Source organism: Vespa mandarinia, chromosome 3 (genome assembly GCF_050613455.1).
Source record: "Vespa mandarinia isolate Hongniang chromosome 3, ASM5061345v1, whole genome shotgun sequence".
NCBI lineage: Eukaryota > Metazoa > Arthropoda > Insecta > Hymenoptera > Vespidae > Vespa > Vespa mandarinia.
The window spans coordinates 4,926,629-4,950,000 of record NC_140812.1 but is presented as its reverse complement, the minus strand read 5'-3'; the positions used below and the strand labels follow the sequence as shown (position 1 = coordinate 4,950,000).

The 23,372-nt window shown below is 31.8% G+C and overlaps 7 protein-coding genes and 1 long non-coding RNA gene across 16 annotated transcripts in view; 3 read left to right on the top strand and 5 right to left on the bottom strand.

Annotated features, from left to right (window-relative positions):
• Positions 1 to 455, top strand: part of mura (ring finger protein murashka) — a 37,031-nt gene extending 36,576 nt beyond the window's left edge. For all 4 annotated transcript variants that reach the window (XM_085655955.1, XM_035877929.2, XM_035877928.2 and 1 more), the window contains one exon: positions 1 to 455. This exon is cut by the window's left edge and continues 5,096 nt beyond it. The gene's annotated coding sequence lies outside the window, so the exon portion shown is untranslated.
• LOC118446840 (uncharacterized) overlaps positions 1 to 5,041 on the bottom strand; it is an 11,473-nt gene extending 6,432 nt beyond the window's left edge. Inside the window, exon 1 of the long non-coding RNA XR_014981965.1 lies at positions 4,904 to 5,041. This is a non-coding gene — a long non-coding RNA (uncharacterized LOC118446840). The remainder of the gene's footprint in view (positions 1 to 4,903) is intronic.
• Positions 2,988 to 14,028, top strand: eIF2Bbeta (eukaryotic translation initiation factor 2B subunit beta). Of its 5 annotated transcripts, none has more exons than XM_085655959.1 (6): positions 2,988 to 5,801; positions 12,372 to 12,458; positions 12,590 to 12,871; positions 12,943 to 13,099; positions 13,185 to 13,579; positions 13,652 to 14,028. In XM_085655959.1, the coding sequence occupies exons 3-6, from the start codon at positions 12,597 to 12,599 to the stop codon at positions 13,722 to 13,724; spliced, it is 900 nt and encodes a 299-aa protein (XP_085512085.1). In that variant the 5' UTR covers positions 2,988 to 5,801; positions 12,372 to 12,458; positions 12,590 to 12,596; the 3' UTR covers positions 13,725 to 14,028. The 5 variants fall into 5 exon arrangements, with proteins under 5 accessions (XP_085512085.1, XP_085512082.1, XP_085512083.1 ...); XM_085655956.1 differs by lacking the exon at positions 2,988 to 5,801 and adding an exon at positions 6,227 to 6,252; XM_085655957.1 differs by lacking the exon at positions 2,988 to 5,801 and adding an exon at positions 11,832 to 11,977.
• On the bottom strand, positions 6,871 to 11,776 carry Golgin104 (coiled-coil domain-containing protein 186). Of its 2 annotated transcripts, XM_085655954.1 has the most exons (10): positions 11,638 to 11,776; positions 10,240 to 11,490; positions 9,782 to 10,169; positions 9,432 to 9,702; positions 8,899 to 9,302; positions 8,274 to 8,812; positions 7,903 to 8,168; positions 7,724 to 7,747; positions 7,427 to 7,576; positions 6,871 to 7,348 (listed from the first exon to the last, which is right to left on the bottom strand). In XM_085655954.1, exons 1-10 carry the CDS (start codon positions 11,726 to 11,728, stop codon positions 7,274 to 7,276), a joined length of 3,459 nt encoding a protein of 1,152 aa, XP_085512080.1. In that variant the 5' UTR covers positions 11,729 to 11,776; the 3' UTR covers positions 6,871 to 7,273. The 2 variants fall into 2 exon arrangements, with proteins under 2 accessions (XP_085512080.1, XP_035733819.2); XM_035877926.2 differs by lacking the exon at positions 7,724 to 7,747 and having other exon boundaries at positions 6,876 to 7,348.
• Positions 14,029 to 14,050: 22 nt separating the features above from the next.
• Positions 14,051 to 14,992, bottom strand: amrt (TM2 domain-containing protein 2 amaretto). Its single transcript, XM_035877946.2, has 3 exons — positions 14,652 to 14,992; positions 14,452 to 14,539; positions 14,051 to 14,380 (listed from the first exon to the last, which is right to left on the bottom strand). The coding sequence occupies exons 1-3, from the start codon at positions 14,792 to 14,794 to the stop codon at positions 14,051 to 14,053; spliced, it is 561 nt and encodes a 186-aa protein (XP_035733839.1). The 5' UTR covers positions 14,795 to 14,992.
• A 185-nt stretch (positions 14,993 to 15,177) lies between these two features.
• Positions 15,178 to 19,889, top strand: Su(fu) (suppressor of fused). Its single transcript, XM_035877939.2, has 7 exons — positions 15,178 to 15,559; positions 16,228 to 16,320; positions 17,986 to 18,295; positions 18,411 to 18,646; positions 18,766 to 18,987; positions 19,063 to 19,270; positions 19,349 to 19,889. Exons 1-7 carry the CDS (start codon positions 15,381 to 15,383, stop codon positions 19,412 to 19,414), a joined length of 1,314 nt encoding a protein of 437 aa, XP_035733832.1. The 5' UTR covers positions 15,178 to 15,380; the 3' UTR covers positions 19,415 to 19,889.
• A 252-nt stretch (positions 19,890 to 20,141) lies between these two features.
• LOC118446836 (uncharacterized) lies at positions 20,142 to 20,818 on the bottom strand. The gene is made up of 3 exons (XM_085655658.1): positions 20,474 to 20,818; positions 20,349 to 20,380; positions 20,142 to 20,256 (listed from the first exon to the last, which is right to left on the bottom strand). The coding sequence occupies exons 1-3, from the start codon at positions 20,816 to 20,818 to the stop codon at positions 20,142 to 20,144; spliced, it is 492 nt and encodes a 163-aa protein (XP_085511784.1).
• A 198-nt stretch (positions 20,819 to 21,016) lies between these two features.
• On the bottom strand, positions 21,017 to 22,990 carry LOC118446820 (uncharacterized). Its single transcript, XM_035877925.2, has 4 exons — positions 22,096 to 22,990; positions 21,737 to 21,913; positions 21,557 to 21,671; positions 21,017 to 21,485 (listed from the first exon to the last, which is right to left on the bottom strand). Exons 1-4 carry the CDS (start codon positions 22,157 to 22,159, stop codon positions 21,368 to 21,370), a joined length of 474 nt encoding a protein of 157 aa, XP_035733818.1. The 5' UTR covers positions 22,160 to 22,990; the 3' UTR covers positions 21,017 to 21,367.
• Between the last annotated feature and the right edge of the window lie 382 nt (positions 22,991 to 23,372).

Below are 23,372 nucleotides of genomic sequence, written 5' to 3'. Positions count from 1 at the left end.
GAAGGGAGAATTTTGAACGAGAATCATATTCAGTGACCTGACGAGATAGAGGCTTATTTTTTCTTACTTCCCTCCGATTAAAAAAAAAAAAAAAAAAAAAAAAAAAAGAAATATATACGAATTCCTTCCGATCGGTCGGAGTATCGAATCAAACGCCGCTTACAAAATAAAAATTGTCCAATGGTCTCTCTTCGTTGGAAAGAAGCAAAAAAACATGAAAAAAAAAGAAACAAAAGGAAGAGGAATTAAATGAAACGTGGCTGGACCACGCTGCATGTTTGGAAATTATTCTTAACGAGTATGGTCCAGGAAAAAGAAAACATGATGCTGATTAAAAATGTCTTCGTCCTCCTTTACGCGTTATTCTTGTAATTAAGCTACGCAGTAATAATAATAATAATAATATTAATAATAATAATAATAATAATAATAATAATAATAATAAAAACATTAATTAATATTCTCATTTGTTGCTTTTTCGAGAGAGCGAAATCTTTATTTTTATTTTTTTTTATCTTTTTTTTATTTATTTATTTTTTTTTAACTTTTTTTTCATTTGCTCGTATCGATGGTGCTTAATTTAGCGCTTTTCTCTGTAGAGATATATGTTTCGTGTACGATTCTAAATGTTTAAGTATTCTTAAGGATATAGAGAGAGACTGTAATTTAAATAGCAAAAGAGAATAAGTCAAGGAAGTTTTGAGAGAGAAAGAGAGAGAGAGAGAGAGAGAGAGAGAGAGAGAGAGAGAGAGAGAGAGAGAGAGAGAGAGAGAGAGAGAGAGAGAGAGAGAGAAAGGGAATCGGTAGACTGCGTTCGAGGACATATATCAAAACCCCATTTGTATTATATTCCGGTCATTGTAAAATAGAAAAATACAACTTTAATACTTAATAGCCATTTAATTAACGCAAAGTAAACTCCGAAGCTCGAGCTTTATAAAATATGTGAGAAGCATGCACGTTATATACACAGGTCGGAACGTCGAATTCTATTTTGTTACCGAAAATCGCTTCTAGATCCCCTTCTCTCCTCCCCTCCTCCACCACTTCCCCTTTTATAAAATACTTTATAATAACAAAATTCCATCGCCGATGATAATATGTCACCGTAATTATGATTAATATATATATATATATATATATATATATATATATATATATATGTATGTAAGTGTATTTGATAATATTACATAAGAAGAGTAACGATTGTCGCTGGTATCGCAACCAACCGTCGTTTTTGTTATTAATTTGTCGCATGAGGAAAAGAATGTATATATTATTCGCGTTTATAAACGGGAGACTTCATCGTTTTTGATTTATCTTGTAAAATTAAGTTTTTCCCCTGTTTATCGTTGTTATATCTCATCGATGTTAATCATATATATATATATATATATATATATATATATATATATATATATATCTATTACCAGCCGCTTATATGAAATACTAGTAATACGTTTATTACGTTTATCATTAACTACTACTTCGTATCTCTCGCTATTGTCCAGGTAATAGACTTATTAACGCAAACCGTATATTCTCAGTGTTCATAGCGCCACGTGGGGTGACTGATTTTCTTTTTTCAAAGCTAAAATGCGCCGCAAAAAGAAATGATTAAAAAACCTTTTGTACGTAACCCAGACGCAATCATAACGATGCCAAACATTACATGTTATCACATTATATAATTATTATTATTATTATTATTATTATTATTATTATTATTATTATTATTATTATTATTATTATTATTATTATTATTATTATTATTATTATTATTATTATTATTATTATTATTATTATTATTATTATTATTATTATTATTATTGCATTATTATATTATTATTATTATTATTATTATTATTATTATTATTATTATTATTATTATTATTATTATTATTATTATTATTATTCCTATTAAACAAATTACACGGTTTTTACACATTAAGTTTTTCTTCAGTTCGTACTTTTCTTTACACACATTCTTTCACGCTTCACAAAGCATCCTTACCATAATCCCAAATCGAACAATTCGTTCAGTAATATTCCTGTCAGTAGAAAACGAATAGAACGGGTCTAGAATTATGGGCGGAAGGAAACGAGATAAGAAAAGAAAAAAGAACAAAAAAACAGAAATGCAAAAAACTCAGTAGAGAAATACGATCGAATCGTATCCATTCGTTTTCATTTCCACGGCGTTATTTGAAAAACGAAGAGGCTTATACAATGTATTTCGCGAACCTAATCGACGTTCTTTAACCATAGTAGGCACCCTTCTTCCGCGTTTGCCCTCTCATAACCCTCCGGTACTCATAGATTTGCTTATGACCACGAGAAAGAGAGAGAGAGATAAGGAAAGAGAGAAGGAAAAAGAAAAAAGAAGAGGGTTGGACGTGTAGTGAAAAGAGGAGGTAAAAAATATGGGGAGAGAAAGAGAGGGGGTACAGAGGAAGGTAATATCTCATAGGCGTCGAAGGGTTGGATCGTGAGAAGAGTAAGAGAATGTTAACGTGACTTTAAGGTGGATATGACCATATCTCGCGAATGTAGAAAGCCGACCAACAGAACGATCTATCTCTCTTTAAAGAAGCTATCTCCGATATGTGCGCTTAAAGCGAGCTTTCCCCTTTAAGGAACGCCCCTATACCTCGCTCGTACTTATGGAGTACATGCTTATATTATGTATAGGTGTATTGCATGTGTATATGCAAGCTAGCTTTAGAGCAGACTTCATTCTCACCCTCTGTACCGTTGATTTCAACCCTTATTCTCGTAGCTTCTCTCTCTCTCTCTCTCTCTCTTTCTCTCTCTCTCTCTCTCTCGGTCTTTCACATCCCTTCCTTTTTCCGTTCTTCATTTTCTTTTTTCGTTCCTCATTTTCTTCTATCCTCGTACTTTCCTCTCTCCTTCCCTTCCTCCTTTCCTCCCACTCTCCCTCTCTCTCTCTTCCTCTTTCTCTCCCTCCCTCCCTCCCTCTCTCTCTCTCTCTCTCTCTCTTTCTCTCTCTCAGTTCAGTCATATACTCAGAATGCTCGATTTACCCTTCAATGTTAACTTGCCATCTCCGGCTAGCTAGCCAGTCGGAGATAGGCAAAGGCGTGCGTAGGCGTCCAGCATTGGAGCCAAAATCAATTCGCCCGACAAAATTAACGCGGTAGTCGTGGCTAGGCACCGAGGGTTGTGGGCTGTCCACTGGTATATCCAGCTAGTAGTACCAGCAGGGGTGGTACTGATGGTGATAGTGGTAGTGGTAGTGGTGGTAATGGTGGTAGTTGTCGTTGTGATGGTGGTGGTGGTAGTGGTGGTGCTAGTATTCACTCTGCCAGTTCGAAAGCTCCCTCGCAAGCTCCGGCGCAAGCACGGTTCCGCATGGGAAAGCTTCTCCGCTCAGCTATATTTTCTCTCTCTCTCTCTCCCCTCCCTCTCTCTCTCTCTCTCTTTCTCTGTGTATAGTCATTGATTTTGGCTTTGTCGAATTTAAACTCGTTCCTTTATCGATCTTACGCCCGAGAAAGGGAGAAGGAGAGAGATATAACGACTTTCCAGTCTCATTTATCAAAACGCATTTATTTCCTCTCAAATCCATGTTGAAAATCGAACGAAGTGTGCTTTGAGATTAGAATCTACCCATTTTAAGATTCAACCCATATCGTTCGTTTCTTTTTTCTTTTTTCTTCTTCTATTGGTTTTTTTCTTCTTTTAGGATCAAATTTCATTTTTTAGCTTGATCAGAACGAACGATCGTTATTTCCTTTTAGAACTTTCAATATATTTTAAATAAAATGAAATACATACAATACGAATCGAGGTTTACGATGGACAGACTTTGCTAATACAAGCCTTCTAACCGCACCTGACTAAGGTGCGTTAACTTCATATATCGAAATAAAAGGGGCAGGGAGAAGGGACAATATGCTGTGACAGTGTGCCGTAAAAAGGTGTACGATTTTTAAAGAGGATTTTGTCTGCGAAGAGAAAGAACAATAAGACAAAAGAAAAATAACTTTTTAGGGAGCTCGAGAGAATAGAAAAGAGACATTACAAAAAGCTTCTGACCTTTAAATATTTCAATATATAGAACCCACGTAAATATTTTTCGCCATTCTCATATTCGCTCTAACTTCGTATAAACATATTAAATGTGTACTAGCGAACACGAAGAGACTAAAATTCCGTAAAGGATCAAACGAATCAGTTTATATATTTACACGAATGATCTCATTTTTTTTATAAAAATAATATATTTATCTACGTATCTATCTATCTATCTATCTATATATATATATTGTATAAGTAGGAAAAATGAAAATATTCCAGGTCGATAATTTAATATCATGAAAATTTTACACATATCTTGTTAAAGAAAATTTTATTAAGTATTTAATATAGTTTCGTGAAATTTACATTAATTGTTCTTAGATATAATTTTGTCTCTCTTTCTCTCTCTCTCTCTCTCTCTCTCTCCCTCCCTCTCTTTTTGTTTATCTCTTCCTCTATTTCTCTTTCTATTGTGGGAGTGCAATTAAATAGATAATAATCGATGTTCTTTACGGAATTTTCGTCGAAGTTTATAATCAATTAACACGAGGAGCAGAAATGCCAATGATTAGACAAAATAATAAGAAAAAAATATCTTTGGAATTTCCTAAGATAAGCTCTCGAAGAATGAGAGCAGGTGCACATACCGTTCTAATACCATTAACGATCAAGCTTAATTAGTAAGAGCCGAGAATAAAGCGGAGATTCTAAAATCGATTGCGATAAAAACAAAAAGAAGTATATACTTTCGCCTAATAAATACAACCGACCTCGTTTACATTACGATGTTCCGCGATGATTTTATTCGTACAATAATCGGCGATTTATTAAGAGAAGATTGAAAGAAGGAGGAAATACATACGTTAAATAATCTGTGAATTTCACTTCTCGTTGTAATAAAATAAATGGCTGCTTTTGTAGTCCTCCTTCTTCATGAACAACAATAATAATAAGCAACAACAGCGATAACAATAACAACAAAAAAGAAAGAAAAAAAAAAATAAATAAAAACATTCGCGAGGATAAACGTAGGGTATAAGGATATATGTACATGTATTTAACACGTACAATGTACAGAAAGCAATATATAAATATACACATACATATATACGTAAACGATACATACACGTACCTACTATTCTCGAGCTAAATCATTACGTTTGCCACTCGATTGTAAATTTCTATAGAATGTGCTTTGTAAGAGCGTAACTGCTGTGCATAATGTATATAACATACATACGTATATTAAAATTATATATGAGAATGGTGTATGTGAAATGAAAGAACGACGATGGAAATCAGAAACTAGAAAAAAAGAGAGAAAAAAGAAAGAAAAGAAAAATAAATAAATAACGGGGCGGCAAAAAAAAAAGAGGGATAGGAAAGAAAGAAAGGACGGAAGGAAGGAAGGAAAGAACAAAATTATTGTCCGAGGAAATCATGTGTCTTACATATGGCAAATAGAACTGAGAAATTAATAAGCGATATTTCTCTTACAACTCGATCGGTTGCAAATAATAGGTGTATTCCTCTCGTTAAAAGGAGTAAAAATGTAATAGTTTCATAATTGCCAGAGAAAAGATATAGATTACAAAGTCACGAGGTCTGCTTTGTCTTGTTATAATCAAATACTTTATATTATGTAGTACAGATTGTCATTAAACGTGTGAAAGCAAACTTGTATTATTTATACGATCACTTTCTCTGTTTTTTTTTTTTTATTTTTCGTTTATCTAGGTTTTGGGCACAAAAGTTCGAAGGTATGCAGTTTTTTCTTTATTAATTGTTTCGCTTTTTTTTTTTAAGACGAAACGATTTTCCCATTTTAATCAGACTATAAGAAAAATACAAAAATTGTTAACAATAACGCAAGTAAATATTCGAAAGAAAATTAACAAGATTTAATAATCGAATATATATATTAATTTATTAGTAACCGTTTATTAATTGTAAACGATGTTTAACCTGTAATATGTATGTAGCTTTTTTGAATACGTTATTAAATTATTCTTTGACAATATCCATCTATACTGTTTTACGTAATAAAAACGGAATGTATATATTATTGCAAGTACGACATGTAAATAAGCATAGCGTGGAATACTTCAAAAGATTCTACGTTTATTTTTCACTTTCGATTGTAATATTTTTTTGCGTCTTGATCTTCTGTAAATAATTACATAAGGAAATTGTTCTTAGTATGGAAAGTAGGTAAGATAAAAATTAAGCGATACGTATGTATGTGTGAAGTATATTTTTTTTATTATCATTTTTTTTTTTATGATATAAATTCAAAAAAACAAGATACAGGTAAGTGTTTTTTAAAAATTTGATGCTTTTATATATTTCCACGTAATTTTGTAGAATTTGATACTGTTTGTAATGTCTACATGTGTTCTTAATAATATTTTAACTACGATATACAATGTATTTTTTTAATTAATATACTTTGGTACAGGCTTGCGCGCTTACTATATACAAGTTAAATATTATATACAAGACTTAAAAAAATATTCTATTACTTTATAAGTTATTAACAAATTTCACAATCATATATGATTGCAATCATATTCTTAAAGTAATAAAATAAAACAGATAAAAATTTCATGATATATGAAATAATAAAATAATGAATACAATGATAAAACATTTTGTTAAACTTATAGAAAGGAATCTGTAATATATATCATATAGAAAATCTAAATACAAATTCTTGGCATCATTTATTTCATTTGTTCTTTGATCAAAGTAATTATATTAAGTTAAGATATAATGTGACTAGATGGTAAATTGATTTTTTATATAAAAGAAAATTTGTTAATGACGATATTTAAAACTGCAATGGACTTTTGGATTATAATTTGTTTCGATTAAAAGGACTAGATAATATTTTCATTCTAGATATATAAGATGTGACATGGAGTTTTTACATTTTTAAGATTTTTCGTTTTTTCTTCTCGTTTCTTACACATTTAAAAAAAAATTGATTACTATATAAAAATCAACTTATTACGATAAAGTAATCCAGTGCATTAAGTTTTTTCTTGCTTAAAATAATGTTATGAGTAACGCTCATTCTTGTAAAAAATTTGTCATTTATATATTAAATTTTAGACTTTTCGCGCCTTTAAAATATAGCAATCGTCAATTAATATTTGTTCGAACAAAATTTTGTGTTTTCAAAATCTAATTATTAATTAAATAAATAAAAAAAAATTATATGGCAATATTTCTAACTCGTCAATTGTCTTTGTTGATTTTGTATTGTTAACTTCGCTATTTCTGCACCTAAAGTATTAATACTATCCTACAAAGGACAAAAAAATACATATATATATAAATACATTAATTACCTTTAATTGTATATATAATGCATTTCAATTACCTTCAAAGCCATATTTTTGAACAATGTATCTTCAACAACGGCGTATAATTTTTGATTCATTTCTAAAGAAAGTTTTAAAGTCATGTTGTCATCTGAAACTTTTTGACTGTAAACAGATGCCATTATACCTCCATTCTTTGCTAATTCCGCCTATAGTTTATATGAAAAGATAAATACAGCATTAATTTACATATAATAGCATAAAAACATATTGTAGAATTATACATCTTGTACTTATTGAAATTATGAATTATGTAGTTAATATAAATTGAAAATTTAATCCTACATGTAACTTACAGTATTTTTCCTGCTTTTGATATGCTATAATGACAAACATAAAAGGCATACTATATATATTAGCATGCTTTAATTTCTAAATAATATTTAAAGTATTTTTACTAAATTGGAACAAAGAAAACCTTTTAAAATATTTTAGATGCAATGACAATGAAATTATTATAAAATTAATTAATTACCTTGTATCTATCTCTTTCGTTACTACCCATGGCACCAGAATTTTCGTGTAAAATATAATGTTGTATTATCTTTGTTTTCTTTTGTATTTCTTCGACTAATGTTCGTGTATGTTCTTCCAAGAAATCTATTTTTTCTAATTTTTTTGCATTATCGTTTTGTAACATCACGATACGATCCATTAATAATTTTTTAGCAGGTTCAATTAAATGAATACAATTTTCACCATTGGTACAATTATCAGATAAGGCACCATTCACTGTTTCACCTATAACAACACATGAAAAAATTAATCAGATTAAAAGTCGATATTAATAAGCAGAAACCAATAATATAATGTTAAGAAAAAACAAATAATATAAAACTATGAAACCTGTATTTAGGGATGTATTTGAATCAGTCCTTGATGCAACATTCATTGAATTACTAGGTGAAGATAATTGAAATGCCTCCAATTTTTTTCGACACTGCTGCAGTTCTCGCGTTATTTCTTTCATATTTCTTTGTTGTTTTCTCTTAAGTACTGCATTTTCCCCTTGACTATCCTCTAACTTTTGTGTTAAGTTTTGAACAAGTTGTGTTTGTTCTGCCACGTGTTTTGCTAAAATTTCACATTCTTCTAATCTTCTTTTTTGTTCAGATATTACATTGTCTTCAAGCAATTTAGTTTTATTTTTTAATTTATTCACTTGATCGCGAAGTGGACCTTGTTCTTCTTCGAGCTGTTTAGTTTTTGTTTCAAGTGCAGTAAATTCTGATTGAAGACATACGTTTTTATCTGTTAACTTTTGTGTAAAATCTAACATAGCAGCCTCGCGCAAACGACATGCATGCATATCAGATTCTAATTCATTATTTATTAAATGCAATTTTTCTGATTCAGTATTCGTAGATTTTAGATTTTTCTCTGCTCTATGTAGTCAACAAAATATTTGTAGATATAAATAATTTTTACATAAAAAATTGTTATTTTTAAATCATTAAATATAAATACTTACTCTTGTAATTGGGATTTTAATACTTCAATTTGTGAAACTCTTTGCAACAAATCAATAATTTCCGTTTGTCGTTGATCCGCTAGAATCTTCAAATTATTAAGGGTATCTTCGTATTCTTGCTGTTTTTTTTCATAGTCTTGTATTTTTATACCAAGTACATTGTTCTCTTCAATTAACACTTGCTGTCTGTGCAATAATGTTTCAACTTCTTTTTGTAACTGTAAACATAGCATCTCCTTGTCTTCGGTTACATATCTTTCTAAAATTAAACGTGCTTGTTGCTCTTTAAGCTGTTGATCCAATGTTATAGCTTTATTTTCTTCAGACAATTGAAATTTTCTAATAGTTTCCTGTGTTTCTTTACGTACTTGTTCACACTCCTCTTTCATTTCATTAATTCTACTCTATAAAATTAAATATAACACGACAAATAAATGTAACCGAAATAAATATAACACAAAACATAACTTAAAGTACAAAAATCTTTTTTAACAATATTGAAGTTTTACAATCTATTTAATATCTTTTCTTACCAAAGCTTTATCAAGCTTTTGCTGTGTTTCTTTTTGTAAGTCCATTTCCGTTTTTAATTTATTTTGTGACCACTTGAGTTTCACTTCTTTCATCTGTAAATCTCCATTAAGTCTTTCAACTTCTTTCTGAAGATCACCTATTTCACGGCATTTCCCATCCAATATATTACATATTCTAGTCCTCTCTCCTTGAGCCTGTCGTAATTTATTCTGCAAGAGTTCTTGCTCTTTTGTAATATCTTTCAACCTACGTTCTGCATATTCCCTTGCCCTATTAAAGATACAATATTTAAAAAAAAGCTCTCCTTTGTCAACTTTTTTTTCAAATATTTCTGTCACAGACAATATACCTTTGTGTATCAATCAATCGTTTTTCACTAACTGCATACTTTATTACCATAGATTCCATTTCTTTATTAGCAGCAGCATGTTCTCTTTTCAATATGTCTTGGGTAGCTAATGATGCGCGCAATTCAAATGTTAATCTATCTACAGTTTTTTCTAATGTCTCAATTTGTATTTTATAAGGTTCTCCACTTTTCTCCGCTTCCAATATGTTATTTCTTGTTTTTAAAGCTTCTACTTCTTCTGATAATTTTGTATTATTATCTTTTAATTTAGCATAATCTTTCAGTAATGTTAAGTATATAGGATGCTCCAACAAATTTTTTTCGTGAGAACTTTCATTATTAACTGAGTGATTTTGACACTCTGTTAAATTTTCTTGCAATATTTCACCTATAAAGTATTTACAATTAGTAATTGAAATGAAAATACAATAGTATATTAAAATAATCATTATGTTTACCATCTGTTTTCATTAAAGCTTCTGTTGGTTGGGTTGTAATATGTTCTTCAGAATTGATAAATTTGGAATTATTTTTAATACTTGTTAATGTACCATCAATTGAGTCAATAGAAGATGAGTTGAACATTGAAGAAACTTGATATTTTGAATTGTTCTCATTCAATAGGTCTTTTTGTTCGCCATTTTTGCTCTGTTCCGTTATGGATACAATTGGTGTATTTATGATTTTTGTTACTGTAACACATTCTTTGGGAGGCATTAAACATTTTGATGATAACTCTTTTTTTACAGAATCCCCATCTATATTCTTCTTCTCATTATTATTTGTATATCCCGAGGTATATTTCATAGTTAAATGTTGCGGTAACAATGCTTTCTCCATTATATTTGTGGATTTTTCTGTGATAAAATTCAGAAAATTTCGACTTCTATTTATAAAATGTGCATTAGATTGCACTAAACTCATTCGATTTATTGGCAGTGGTATCCTTACAAGTCTACTATCATCATTCAGAGTTGGTCGATATATGGAAGTAACATCTACTTTTCCTTTTCCATTTGAAACTTCTGATGATCGTAATTTAGTTTGCTGTTTAAATTCTTTTTCTGTACTTTCTGACAAATTTGGTAAAACATGTTTATTTATATGTTCCATATTTTTATTAGATTCTTCTTTCGATGCTATATTCATTTCTACTACTTTTGTAGAATCATCATTATTATTTTGCAAACTTGTTAAAATTTTTTTATTTATTGGTTCATTCAATGCCAATGAATCTAAATCTTTTATTGTCGAAGAATCATGAGCAACATTAGTAATTAACGACTGTTTGGTTGTGGGTATTTCTAATTTAATATCATACACATTATCTTCACATATGTTACTAGTACCTGTTTCAGTCCCAGAAATCTTATCCATATTTTTATGCGAATGATCTATATACAGTGAATTATTGGAAGATAATTTATGAAAAACTCTTTCATTTGGAAGATCAATATTCATTGACAATGATGAATTTTCATCTTCTTTGTTTGGAATGCTATTTATATGTACACTTGTTTCATCCACATTAATACTGATCCTATTTAATAATAAATTACTTTCATTTGGATTGTTATCTTTTCTTAACGATACTAGATTACATTCAACTTCTACTTTATCCTCTTTAGAATAAGAATTCTGATTTTGTAAACTGCTATTCTGTTCTATATTTTCACTTAATGGCAGCAAACAATTTTCTGTTAAACAAACTGAATGAAATAAGCTATTAATACCTTCAATATAATATATTCATAAACAAATTTATGAATTAACTAAAACTAGTTATATTGCATACATGCAAATACATGATACAAGATTATTTTTTTTAATTATCAGAGTTTTTGATATATGTATACCTTCTGTCGAATCATTTTTGGATTTACTTGTAGAATCGGTATTATCAAACTTATCTCCATTCGAGTACAAATCTAACTTCTTCGCGTCCATTTCAAAAAATTCACTTTTATTTTCTTTAAATTAAAATGGATTTCAATTAATTCTGTTGAAATTTCTCGATTGAAGCACGATTGCACCTTGTAGTTTTTAAAGAATTTGGATACGTGGCGATACTTGATGAACGCAAAAAGAACCTCTGAGCAGAGAAAGTAACCTAAAATCTGTAACATTTAACTGTCAACGTATCGACATGTTGCATTAGTTGCATTCCAGCATTACTATACATCTTGAAAACATTCGGCAAGTTGCAATTATACGATCCATGCACATTCTAGATATCGATTATTACCAATAATCGCAATTTTATCGAAATTGTGTTATAAGATAGAAGCGAGTAAGATCAATATAAGCAAATAATTTTTTTTTGAGATCACGCTTTGATCTTAATAATTGCTAGTTCTATGGCATTCTTAAAAATTGAACCTAGTGCTGACACGTGTTTATACATATTTAAATAAAAAACTATTATATTTATAATATTTAATATTAAAAGTAATTTTTTGAAAATGATCGTCGACGACATTAATGAATGTGTATTAAAATTAATAAAAGATATTCATTACGGGTAAAATTTTTATCATTCTAACCTTAAATATTAAATGGACTAAATAATTGGTACATCTTTATATTTCAGAGATATCAAAGGAGCTTACAATATTGTTAGTGCTACTGTTTCTGTTCTGAAAGATATTATCAGTCATTCAAAATGGGATACTGCAAAGTAGGTTTTATAGTAAACGTTATGTTATATATTATATATCATGTATTATGTTATATATTATATTATATAATAAGTATTTATATGTGATAAATAATAGCTCTTTAATAATTTAAATGTATTTTATTATGTAGAAATCTAATGGATATTATTACAAAGAATGGAAAATATTTGATCGAATCAGTTCCACTTGAAGCTTCAATCGGAAATATGGTAAGACGTATATTACTGATAATTAGGGAAGAATATAGATCAGAGCTTAAAAATAGAACAGAAGAAACGGATCCTCAGGAATCATTACATAAAATTCTTACGGCTGAGCGTGATCAAGACACTAATTATGATATTTTAGTGCTTTCTCTTAAATCAGCTCTTATCGAACATATAAATGAATTTGAGGTGGAACTAGAAACATGGTAAGTTAATATGATGCAATTCTTTGTTCAATTGTAGATACTTAAATATTTTATTTTATTTTATTTTATAGTTCAGAAAATATTACACACCAAGCTTCAGAACACATTCATTCCAATGAGATTATAATGACTATTGGCAAATCAAATTTAGTTGAAAAGTTCTTTGAGAAAGCTGCTACAACAAGAGCTTTTGAAGTTATAGTGGCTGAAGGAGGTCCATCTTTAAGTGTAAATATACATATGTTTAATAATAATATTTAATGATTAAGTAGTTACACATTTTTATTATAACAAAGTTACTTATTATTTAAAGGGTCATGAAATGGCAGTTAACCTTGCAAAAGCTAAAATTAAAACTACTTTAATATCAGATGTAGCAATTTTTGCAATGATGTCACGTGTAAATAAAGTAATCATTGGTACTCATACTGTCATGGCTAATGGAGGATTAAGGGCAATTTCTGGTTCGCATACAGTTGCACAGGCTGCAAAGCATTATTCTGTACCTGTAATGGTGTTACTACCTTTATATAAACTTTCACCACTTTATTTATGCTCACATGAACAGGATGGATTTAATCAACATATTTCTCCTACGCAAGGTGTATTAGGTGGTGCTAATGAACCTCTCATGGAAAGAATTCATGCTTATAATCCGATGTTTGATTATGTACCTCCTGATCTTGTCACATTATTTATCTCCAATACGTAAGTTATTCATTTTATTAATTATAGTTTGATAATGCAGCATACCATATGAAATTTATTCTTGAATTTCAGAGGTGGAAATGCACCATCATATATTTATAGATTACTTAGTGAGCTTTATCACCCAGATGATTATGAACTATAACTTTACAGTAATTTAGAATATTATAATAACAAGAATGAGTTAAATTACTCGTGAATCATTAAGGCAATTTTTACAGAAATGTTAAATCTAAAATTTATATAAAACGCATAAGAGAGATTCTTTTATAAAAGTGATTATAAAACGCATTGTCCTAAATAGAGGATTTTTATATAGATATAATCTGCCTTTGTACTAATGTAAACAATTTTAATTTTATCAAAAGATACTGAAACGGATATGCAGTAGAATATATCCTAAAACGATGTATTTATATTACAATGATATAAAGTTTTTTAACAATCCATATATATATATGTGTGAGTGTGCTATACATATGAATTCCAATTACTTCCATCTTCAGGTTGCAAAGAATTGGTAACCAGTAAAATAACATCAACGATCCACCATACTCCAACACCACCTACTGTTAACAATTTACCCACTGCAGTTCCTGTTTGACCGAGACAAAATCGATCCATGCCTAATACACCTAACAATATGCTATAAAGTAATGTAGTGACAAAAAAATGTTCGCTGTATTTTATACAAGGAACTCCTTTACGAAAAAATGTTCTTGGACCAAAACATTCTATATCTGGCAATACAGTACAGAATACTTTTGTTTTTTCAACATCCTCATAGCGCGATCCTCCAAACTGAAAGCAAAATATTTAAACATTGATGGATCTTTAAGAAATTTTCTTTAATCTTGTATTCAGATCTATACCTTCACACAACCAAAACCTGTTTCCTCTTTTGCAGTTTTATTTCCTTTGTGATCAACTGGATCTTCACATTCTATAAATTCCTTTGGACTGAAAAAAGTATGTATTTTCGATAAATCTTTGTTTATCTTCGACTGATTAACAATGAAATTAATACATCAATTATTTCAGATCATTTAGTATGTACAATCCGTATACTCACAGAAATTTGCACAATATCAAAGGTCCCTCCGGCTTATACTCCTGTTGTGGCTCTGTGCTTTTATTTGTCGCCGTAACTACCAAGCATTCGATCAGATTCCAGTAAAACCCAACAAGGACGAAAAACGTAAGGTCTAACCTCATTTTGTCAAATATAACATCTTAATCGCATCGTCGTACGAGTGTACACGTTTTTGTTAGGATAGATTATTTATGAGCTACGTTAAGAGAAAAAAACTAAAATCAGTGTAAGCCCCGAGATAAATCGTTTCTATTACTTTTCTCTTATTGACCTTCGCGACACTTTTCTTTTCATCTCTTTTCATTATATTAGAAAGTAGTTAAGAATAGAGAAAAACATCCCTTCGATACGACTTGCGTTCGATAAATCGTTCCGTGGAGTAAGGTTAAGTTATGATTGGTAGTATTCGTCTGCCATTATTGTACATCGACCAATCATCATGCTCTTCCATCTCGAACTAGATCACGTGTTTGCTCTCTCTCACACGCAACTAGTGGCTCCCCGAAGGATGCACACCCAAAACGCTTTTGTTTTGTCAGTCGTGCGGTACGTGCTATCTGTATAACTAGTTGGTGGCTGTCTTCGTCGCTGGATTGTTCGTCTGCGAGAGCTTGTACGACACGAACGAAGGGTTTCGCGTCGTCTTGACTCGTCGAGGGGCATTCTTTCTAATACGACGAATTCTTTCGATCATATTACAGTGTTTTTATGTACACCAATATGCGCGAGAGAGAAGAGTTTTATAGAGGTTGTTCATCAGGACAATCTAGTCAAGCACCACCACCAACAGCCAGAGCACTTGGTTTGGATGCCTTGCATGGATTGTGTAAAGAAATTTATCCGGACCAACCTAATCCTCTCACTGTCACAGCTGTTGTGAAATATTGGTAAGAATTTTCTAACCAAAAATTTTTATTAGTGAAGAAGTAACATAAAGACATCGTTGTATTTTTATGTTGTACCAACTCTAATTTACGTCAAATGAAACATTCATTATATTTAATTAGCGTTAAGATACATTATACGCTTTCATACGTCGTTGATCTCTCGTAATTCACGAGAATATTAATGTCGAGTATTGTTTTGAAAAGTTGTATATATACGACGTCAACAGGAAGGGGCAAAGGAGTTAAAAATACTACGATTGTATGTTATATCATTGTTATATTTTATACATTGTTCGATATTCACGATAATAAGATTGTTATTTCAATGATATTAATTAAATAGAAACGATAACATTGAAGCATCTAATTAAATGATTTTACGTTGATAAATAGATCGATGATTACCGATAATCAATCGATCACTACCATCTTGATGATAGCAGCGCCACCATCTAATATAATTGATTCGTACGAAAAAAAAAAAAAATAATTCGAATTGCGTTGTTGGATAGTTTGGTATGCGTCAGAACGAAAATGCCAACAGTTTAAACGTCATGGACGAGGAAAAGGGTGGCTTATATTTAGCCACCCTTCGTTTGTCATGTATATACCAGTCTAGCCCGGATGTACAATCAAATAAATCGAATTTCCTGTGTACTTATTCGCAGGTTGGGTGGTCCTGATCCTCTCGACTATATAAGCATGTACGAAAATCCTGGCTGTCCCGAACTAGGCGTGCCACCGCATTGGCATTACGTGAGGTAAGTATCGAATTCCTTGTTATTTCTTTTGTAAGAATGTTTCTTAATATTTACGAGAAGATTCTGTTACAAATACAAATGTGGTCGTTAAAAGATAACGTTTAAAATGTTCGTAAAACATTGTTATATAAATTATATTATCATATCTATTTATTTAGGTACTTATTTTAATTTTTCCCTCTCTCGTTTCGCCTTTTAATTCTAAGTACTTCAATCATAAGATAAATCCGCAAAATTTATTCATAGATTTTATTGTAATTTAAAAATAATCAGAATCGACATATTAGCACTTTTATTTATCTTTTTTTAGCCTATAACATTTGTATTCTTCTTGTTATTCAAACTGATTGGGTTAAAATCATCGTTCCGTCTAGTTTTTGCGAATAGTTATTTCGACTCGAAGAAGGGAACGTTCCTCTCCGTTAAGAGAGAAACATCCATCGAACGAAGCGATTCATTTTGCTCTCATCGCTCAGCCACATGCTTCCTTTTCTCTTCTTCGAGGCATCATTCATTCAGAAAAGACAGCCCTTCGTTTTTTGCGCCATAGGGGAAGAGACGCCGAGCGAAAGAAAGAGAGAAAAAAAACGGGAAGTCGGGCATTCGTTAATGTCACCCTGTTTAGGTAGAAGTGTGCCCGTGTCTCTTTGTACGAGTCCCGCGAGCTTCGTGTACGCGCGCGCGCGTTCATGTACACGTGCTATGTGGAACTTATATAGTTATATATACATATACATATATACACATACACATGAACATGACACGTGCACATCTCGTGTACTTCAATCTCTGCCTTCTTCTCCTTCTTCTTCTTCTTCTTCGTCACTTTAAAGACGTTCCTTTCCCCTCTCTCCTCCTACCACTCCTCCTTTCCCTTTGGTATATCCTCATATTTTCTTTAATCTCCGTTCCTATCCTCATTCCAGTCGTAATATAATTCATGCTATGAAAACCGTCAGCAGCATTTGTCGTTTCAAAATCAAGTTTCCTAGAGGGGAAAAAAAGGAAAACTAACAAAAGGTCCTTCCTTCGATTTCTCTTTACTCCTAAGAAGCAGCCGATTAAATCGTTCAATACTTTTCTTCGTTGGTGTCAAGTTGAATCCAAGTGTCTATATATATATATATATATATATATAGTATATAGGAAATAGAACAGAATGAATTGGAAAAGAGAGAAAGAAAGAAAGAAAGGAAGAGAGTCTCTTGACGATCGAAAGGATTTCATCGTAGCTACGAGTTCCGACAATATCTGCATAACGAGCGACAAGTGGCTTTTCGCTAAAGGGCATCTTTCCTTCCTTTCTTTTTTAAAGTGGCCCATGCTTCTTCGATTTCAAACAGCTGCTCTAATAGTTCGTGCCTTTCTCTATATATAGAAAACGATAGGGCACGAGAGGATGAAGTCGTTGAAAAGCTCAAGGAATCGGAAATAGAAGCACGAGACTTTCCCCTTTTTCGTCTGTACTGACTAAATATAATCTGCCATTGACCGTACTTCTTGACTTAGGATGGGGGAGTGTGGATTTCTATTCTATACAATATTAAATGTTTTCATTTCCTTTTAATTCTATTTTTGAATTCCAATTTAATTTGAAGCATGATTATTCATCAAAAGATAATGATGTTTCTTTTTTTCTTTATTTTTTTTTCTTTTCTTCTTTAGTTTGGGTCTTTCCGATTTGCACGGAGATGGACGACTACATCCAAAAAGTGGTCCAGGTCGTCCAAGTGGTTTTGGTTTTGAGCTTACCTTTAGATTGGTACGAGAAAGAGGCGAAACGACTCCACCCACCTGGCCGGCAAATGTAATGCAACAACTAGCTAAATACGTCTTTAACTCTGGTAACATGCTGCTTCCTGGTGATCATGTTTCATGGCACGCTCCTTTGGACAATGGCAGTGGTCGCATCACGCAAATTTTAATGGGCAGAGATCCTCAACTGCCTACATCAGTCTCCACTCCTCATGGCGAAGTATGTTGTCTTGAGAATATCATTTTTTTTATGGAATAATATATATATATATATATATATATATATATATTTATATTTATATATTTATTAACTGTAATTAATAAAATGTTCCTAGGTTTCATTCGTACAAATTGTGGGAGTTACTTCTGAGGAATTACAAGCAGCTCAACATTGGAATGGTCTAGGTGTAGTAAATCTTTTGAAAACGACTAGGGGTTGCGGGCCTTGGTTGTTGACGGATATGAAAAGGATGCATTCTGTTATGGAGGAGGATCCTTCCGTTGCAGAGAAAATTCAATGTGGTATTGAGAGGGAAGGATCCAATTTGAGTGGCGTTTCTGCAAAGTGCTGGTACTATAAATCAATATAATTCTTTACAAATATTTTTTGTTTCTTCTCTTTTTTTCTTGAATGAATATAGATGACGTTGCGAGTGAATGTTCAGAGAAACAGTATCACTACTTTTTTAGGTGGGTACAAGTTAGCGGTGACAAGAGTACGGAAAAATATAGAGAAATTAAAGAAGATTCCGACGACGAAGATATTAAACCCATAATAAAGACAGAAAGATTATCTCCTTGTGAACAAGAGAGAGATACAGGCTTTTCTGATATTAATTGTGTCAAAGTTTTACCGGGACTACATTTAACGTTTAACCTCGAAGCTGGATCCTTGTTGCCATTAGCGATAAAGTTAGTAGTAGCAAAATTTGTTCGTGATGTTTATTATAAAATATCGGATGATCATTTATAGATTTTTTATTGCAGAGGACGAGTTATGCACGGAAGGCATTTTACGTTTAAATCGATATTGTCTCACACAGCTGTGACGATAGTAGCACCCTCGGTTACTGGTACTTTGGTATCCAAAGAAAAACCATATGTTGTTCAAGGTCCTTGGTTACAAGTTTTACTTCCCGAAGATTTGTCAGAGAAAATGGCAAACGAATTTCAGATCTTAAATTCACCAGAAGAAGTGAGTCCTACATACGATTCGTCGAATTTACATTTATCATTGTACTTGAATGATTTTTTTTTTCACGTATATTTATAGATTCAATTGCCAAAAACATTTTCTTGGCCCGAACATAAGTTGGTTATAACCGTTGTGAATGACTGAAAAAAAAAAAAAAAATAAATAAATGGAAGAAGAAGAAGGTAAGGTCCTGCCTCGAATCTCATGGAAAAGTTTCTTTCGTATTTTCTAATGTTTAAGCTCGTAACATTGAGAAGGATTAAAGTATTATATGGTTTCGTTAAAAGGCGACTTCGAAACGGATATTTATAAAACGATCGCTTTTTTTTTTTACGAATATACATTTTTTTTAAGTTTTATTTTAATTTATGAATTTTATAAATCGCGCGTTAGTGTTTATGAACACGTGGGAAAGAATTACGAGGACACGTAAAAGTGGAGACGAAATATTATTAATAATAATTTTAAAAGGGAAGGTTTGAACAGAATTAAAATGAAACGGATTGAACAGTCTCTCTTTTATTAAATGATGTCTTATGCTTCGTATTTAATTATGTATATAATAGGATATAACTTATAAAGTGTAATGGTATTTGATATACGGCTTTACACATTGTTATGTATAATAAACGTTTACATAAAGACGATGTATAAAATCCTGATATTTTTTTTGCGAATTTTCTAGGATTTTTGAAATCAATAGAGAATATCTACTATATTACCTTGACCAATAATCCTTTTGTTTTATTCAATAAGGTTTTCTTTCGAGGTCATATTCTGGAAACGTTTTACGTATCGACCACCTTGTTTGCCAGATTTCTTACACGAGCAATGCTGTTTTCCATAAATCTTTGGATTTGTGTTTAAATTATTATTTTTCTTTTCCGCATTTCGACCAAACCAAGTCCATATTTTCGTTCGTGGATTCTGAAGAATCATGACATTGAAATTGCAATGTAAATTTTATTTTTGATAGTTTATAGCTGCTAAATCAAAAACCAGATAACTCTTTATAAATGTAAAATTTTCATAAAAATCTAACGGTAATCTTATTAAGATTCAAATGCGAACATGTTACCTGGTTTTTGTATCATAGCCTTCAATGTCATGCTGAAGCGAATTCTTCACTATTTCATATGAGCCTATAGAGACTCCAATATTTCCTGTCCTAGATCCTTTCTACAGCAGAACCATTCCTCGTACCTGCTTCACCAAACTCATAACTATCCTGATAGCCTCAATCCAAAGAATGACGACAATACACGCGGAGGCAAAATCTTCCACGTCATCGCATTTGATGCTTTTGATGATATTGACGATACCATGAAAGGTATTCAAGTATGTTCTCATAGCATCGATACAGAGATCCCTGAGGAAACACATCACTTGGAAGAATAGATTCATCATGGCAAGTATTAGTTCTAGTGTCTTTGCTAAAAAGTCCATAAAAATGTCCAGTAAGGATTCGAAGGTGTCCCATAACCAACATGACAAACGCGTAGTAAACTCGGTAAATTGTTCGATAACATTTGATAGCCTTTTTTTCATGATAGATCATTAATTTATACCGATACCATCACAATTTCTTTTATTCCTATAGACTTTTGATACGTAATTTAACAGAGATTCGTAATCCTTCACGTAATTGATAGGAAGAATTCAGAAAGGTTAGATGATAACGAAATATGAAGTTGTCAATTTTTAGACGGATAAATAATAATTTACATTCTTATGTTTTTCGAGTAATAGTTTATTTCTTTGACGATATAATTAAGATATACAAATTGATTATGACAATCGTATGTTCTTCGTTTACGAACTATCGATTTTACATTTTAGAATGAAGATAAAAAATTGTAGCAATGGTGAAAAGCCTAAATGGGATCGCAAAATTATGTTATTACATGTCGTAAGATATAAGCTTACAAAATTATTCAAAAGATTATTCGATTTTGTTCGATGTAAAGCGACGGTCGGTTAAAAATATCGTAATGTGGCAGTTTTCGTTATTTGTGTTCAGAAAATGATCAAACATAATTAGGTATGTCTTTTCCTCATTGACTGATATAATTGTACTTTAGATTGAATTCGTCTCGCTCAAACGAGTCCAAAAAAAATAAATAATATCAAGATGATCAAAGATGTTTCTTTGATCCGATTAGTCCCGTTACATGCATCTGCGTCATTACAGGATTGAACACAACCCCGAACGTATCTAGAAATTAGAGAAATTATATCGAACGTTTTTAGCTATAATTATATCGTTCTAAAAAAATTTTATATTACTTATCGTCAAAATAGAAACCACCGCAATGAGACATTCTTATGATCTCAGAATCCGTTGTCAGAGTTCCGCTATCCAACGCACAGCTTCTGACAGTAAGTGAAACACCGGATTCGTCTGAAACAATTTAACTTATTTAGTAGAAGTCACGAATCTTCACTTCTCCATTAAAAACAATTCACCATATATCCCAGCTATTTTTATACAAGCGGTCGCAGGAAACAGACCGTCTCGACCTTTGCGGCCACCCAAACAAGGTGACTCCAAAAAGGCAAGACTGCCATTATTGTGAAAGGGATCGTCACAGGGTTTGTTATCACCGTCGATTGAGACACATTTAAAACAATCAATAGCCCAAGCTAAAAAAAGAAAAAAAAAAGTAAAAAGAAAAAAGAAATTTTATACTTATCGAATAAATAGAACGAGTAAATCAAACGACATCTTTAATACTCCAACATTAATTAAACTGCCGTCTTATTGATTTTCTCACGCCATTACAAATCATTGAAAAATTGATTGATCATCAACTAAGACTACTGACCTCTTTGAAGAAGAACCATTAGTAACATGAGAATGCAAAGAATCGAAAAACATTCCCGATTCATTTTCCTTTGAAAGGAAAGTACTATTAGCTTCGTGAAAAATTCTACGGATCTTCATCAGCTGTTGGACAGTTGAAAAAGTCGTCGATGAAGGTCTTCGCCGACGCTCATGACAGGATCGATATCGATTGAAAAAAAATTTGTTGGATCTATACTTCTTTTCAAAATCGTTTTACAATCCACCGTCTACGATTGAACTTATTCTTACTTATTAGATCCATAGAGAGATCTTCTACGAAGAAGTATAGGCCTCGACAACGTTCCTTGACGTATTGCACTTCCTTACTACTGACGTAATGTTTTGCCACGACGTTGCCAAGGGAATATATATATCGTAGCCTCGTACCGTTGTTAGAGCTCGATCTCTTCTTCGAAGATTTATAACTTCATAACGGATCGATTATCATCTTCCTTGCGTCGCACCTCATTATATCCTCCTTTATCCTGGCAAATCTCGAAGGAATTTCAGGGCAAAGGGACACGGACTAGACGTGTATCTTCGGAGATCGTTAACAGTTCGTCGAATATCTTTCAACAACGATGAGAAACGTTTCAAAAGCAAAAATCGAACCAGTTGTTCGATTTATTCGAATTACTTTTTCGCAAAGTAATCGCGTGATAGTGTTTTAGTAAAGAACGAACGAGAACGATGACAAAAACGACTATGACAACGATTACGAATACAACTATGACGACGATGACAACGACGATCATGCGGCACGCGAATTCTGGGTGCAGTTTATGATTTACTGAAAGGAGACAGCGATCTAGCAGAAATGGAAACACGTGGGAGGGAGGATGTCGGTATTTCTTTGTAAGACCGATAGAATCCATCTAGATTTCGTAGAAATAAAAAATGAATATAGTTATAATGAACATAGCTATATGCGAAGTTAATGGAATCCGATTTATATTTTATTACCTATTTTTACAATGTTTGATATAAATAATAAAAATAATCTAATTGTTTCGACAATACGATAAAAAAGAATCGCGGGAAGGTGCGGTAAATTCATTCGAGGAAGTTGATAATTCGTGTAAAACTCCGCAGGCGCCGTAAAAGATAAAGATAGAAAAGGAGGTTTGAATTGTCGCGGGTCGCGCATGCGCGCGCAGCGTCGCGGGCCAATCACCTTTCGTCGGCGTGAGAGAGAGAGAGAGAAAAAGAGACGTAGAGAAAGAGAGAGAGAGAAAGAAAGATAGAAATGTAGGGGAA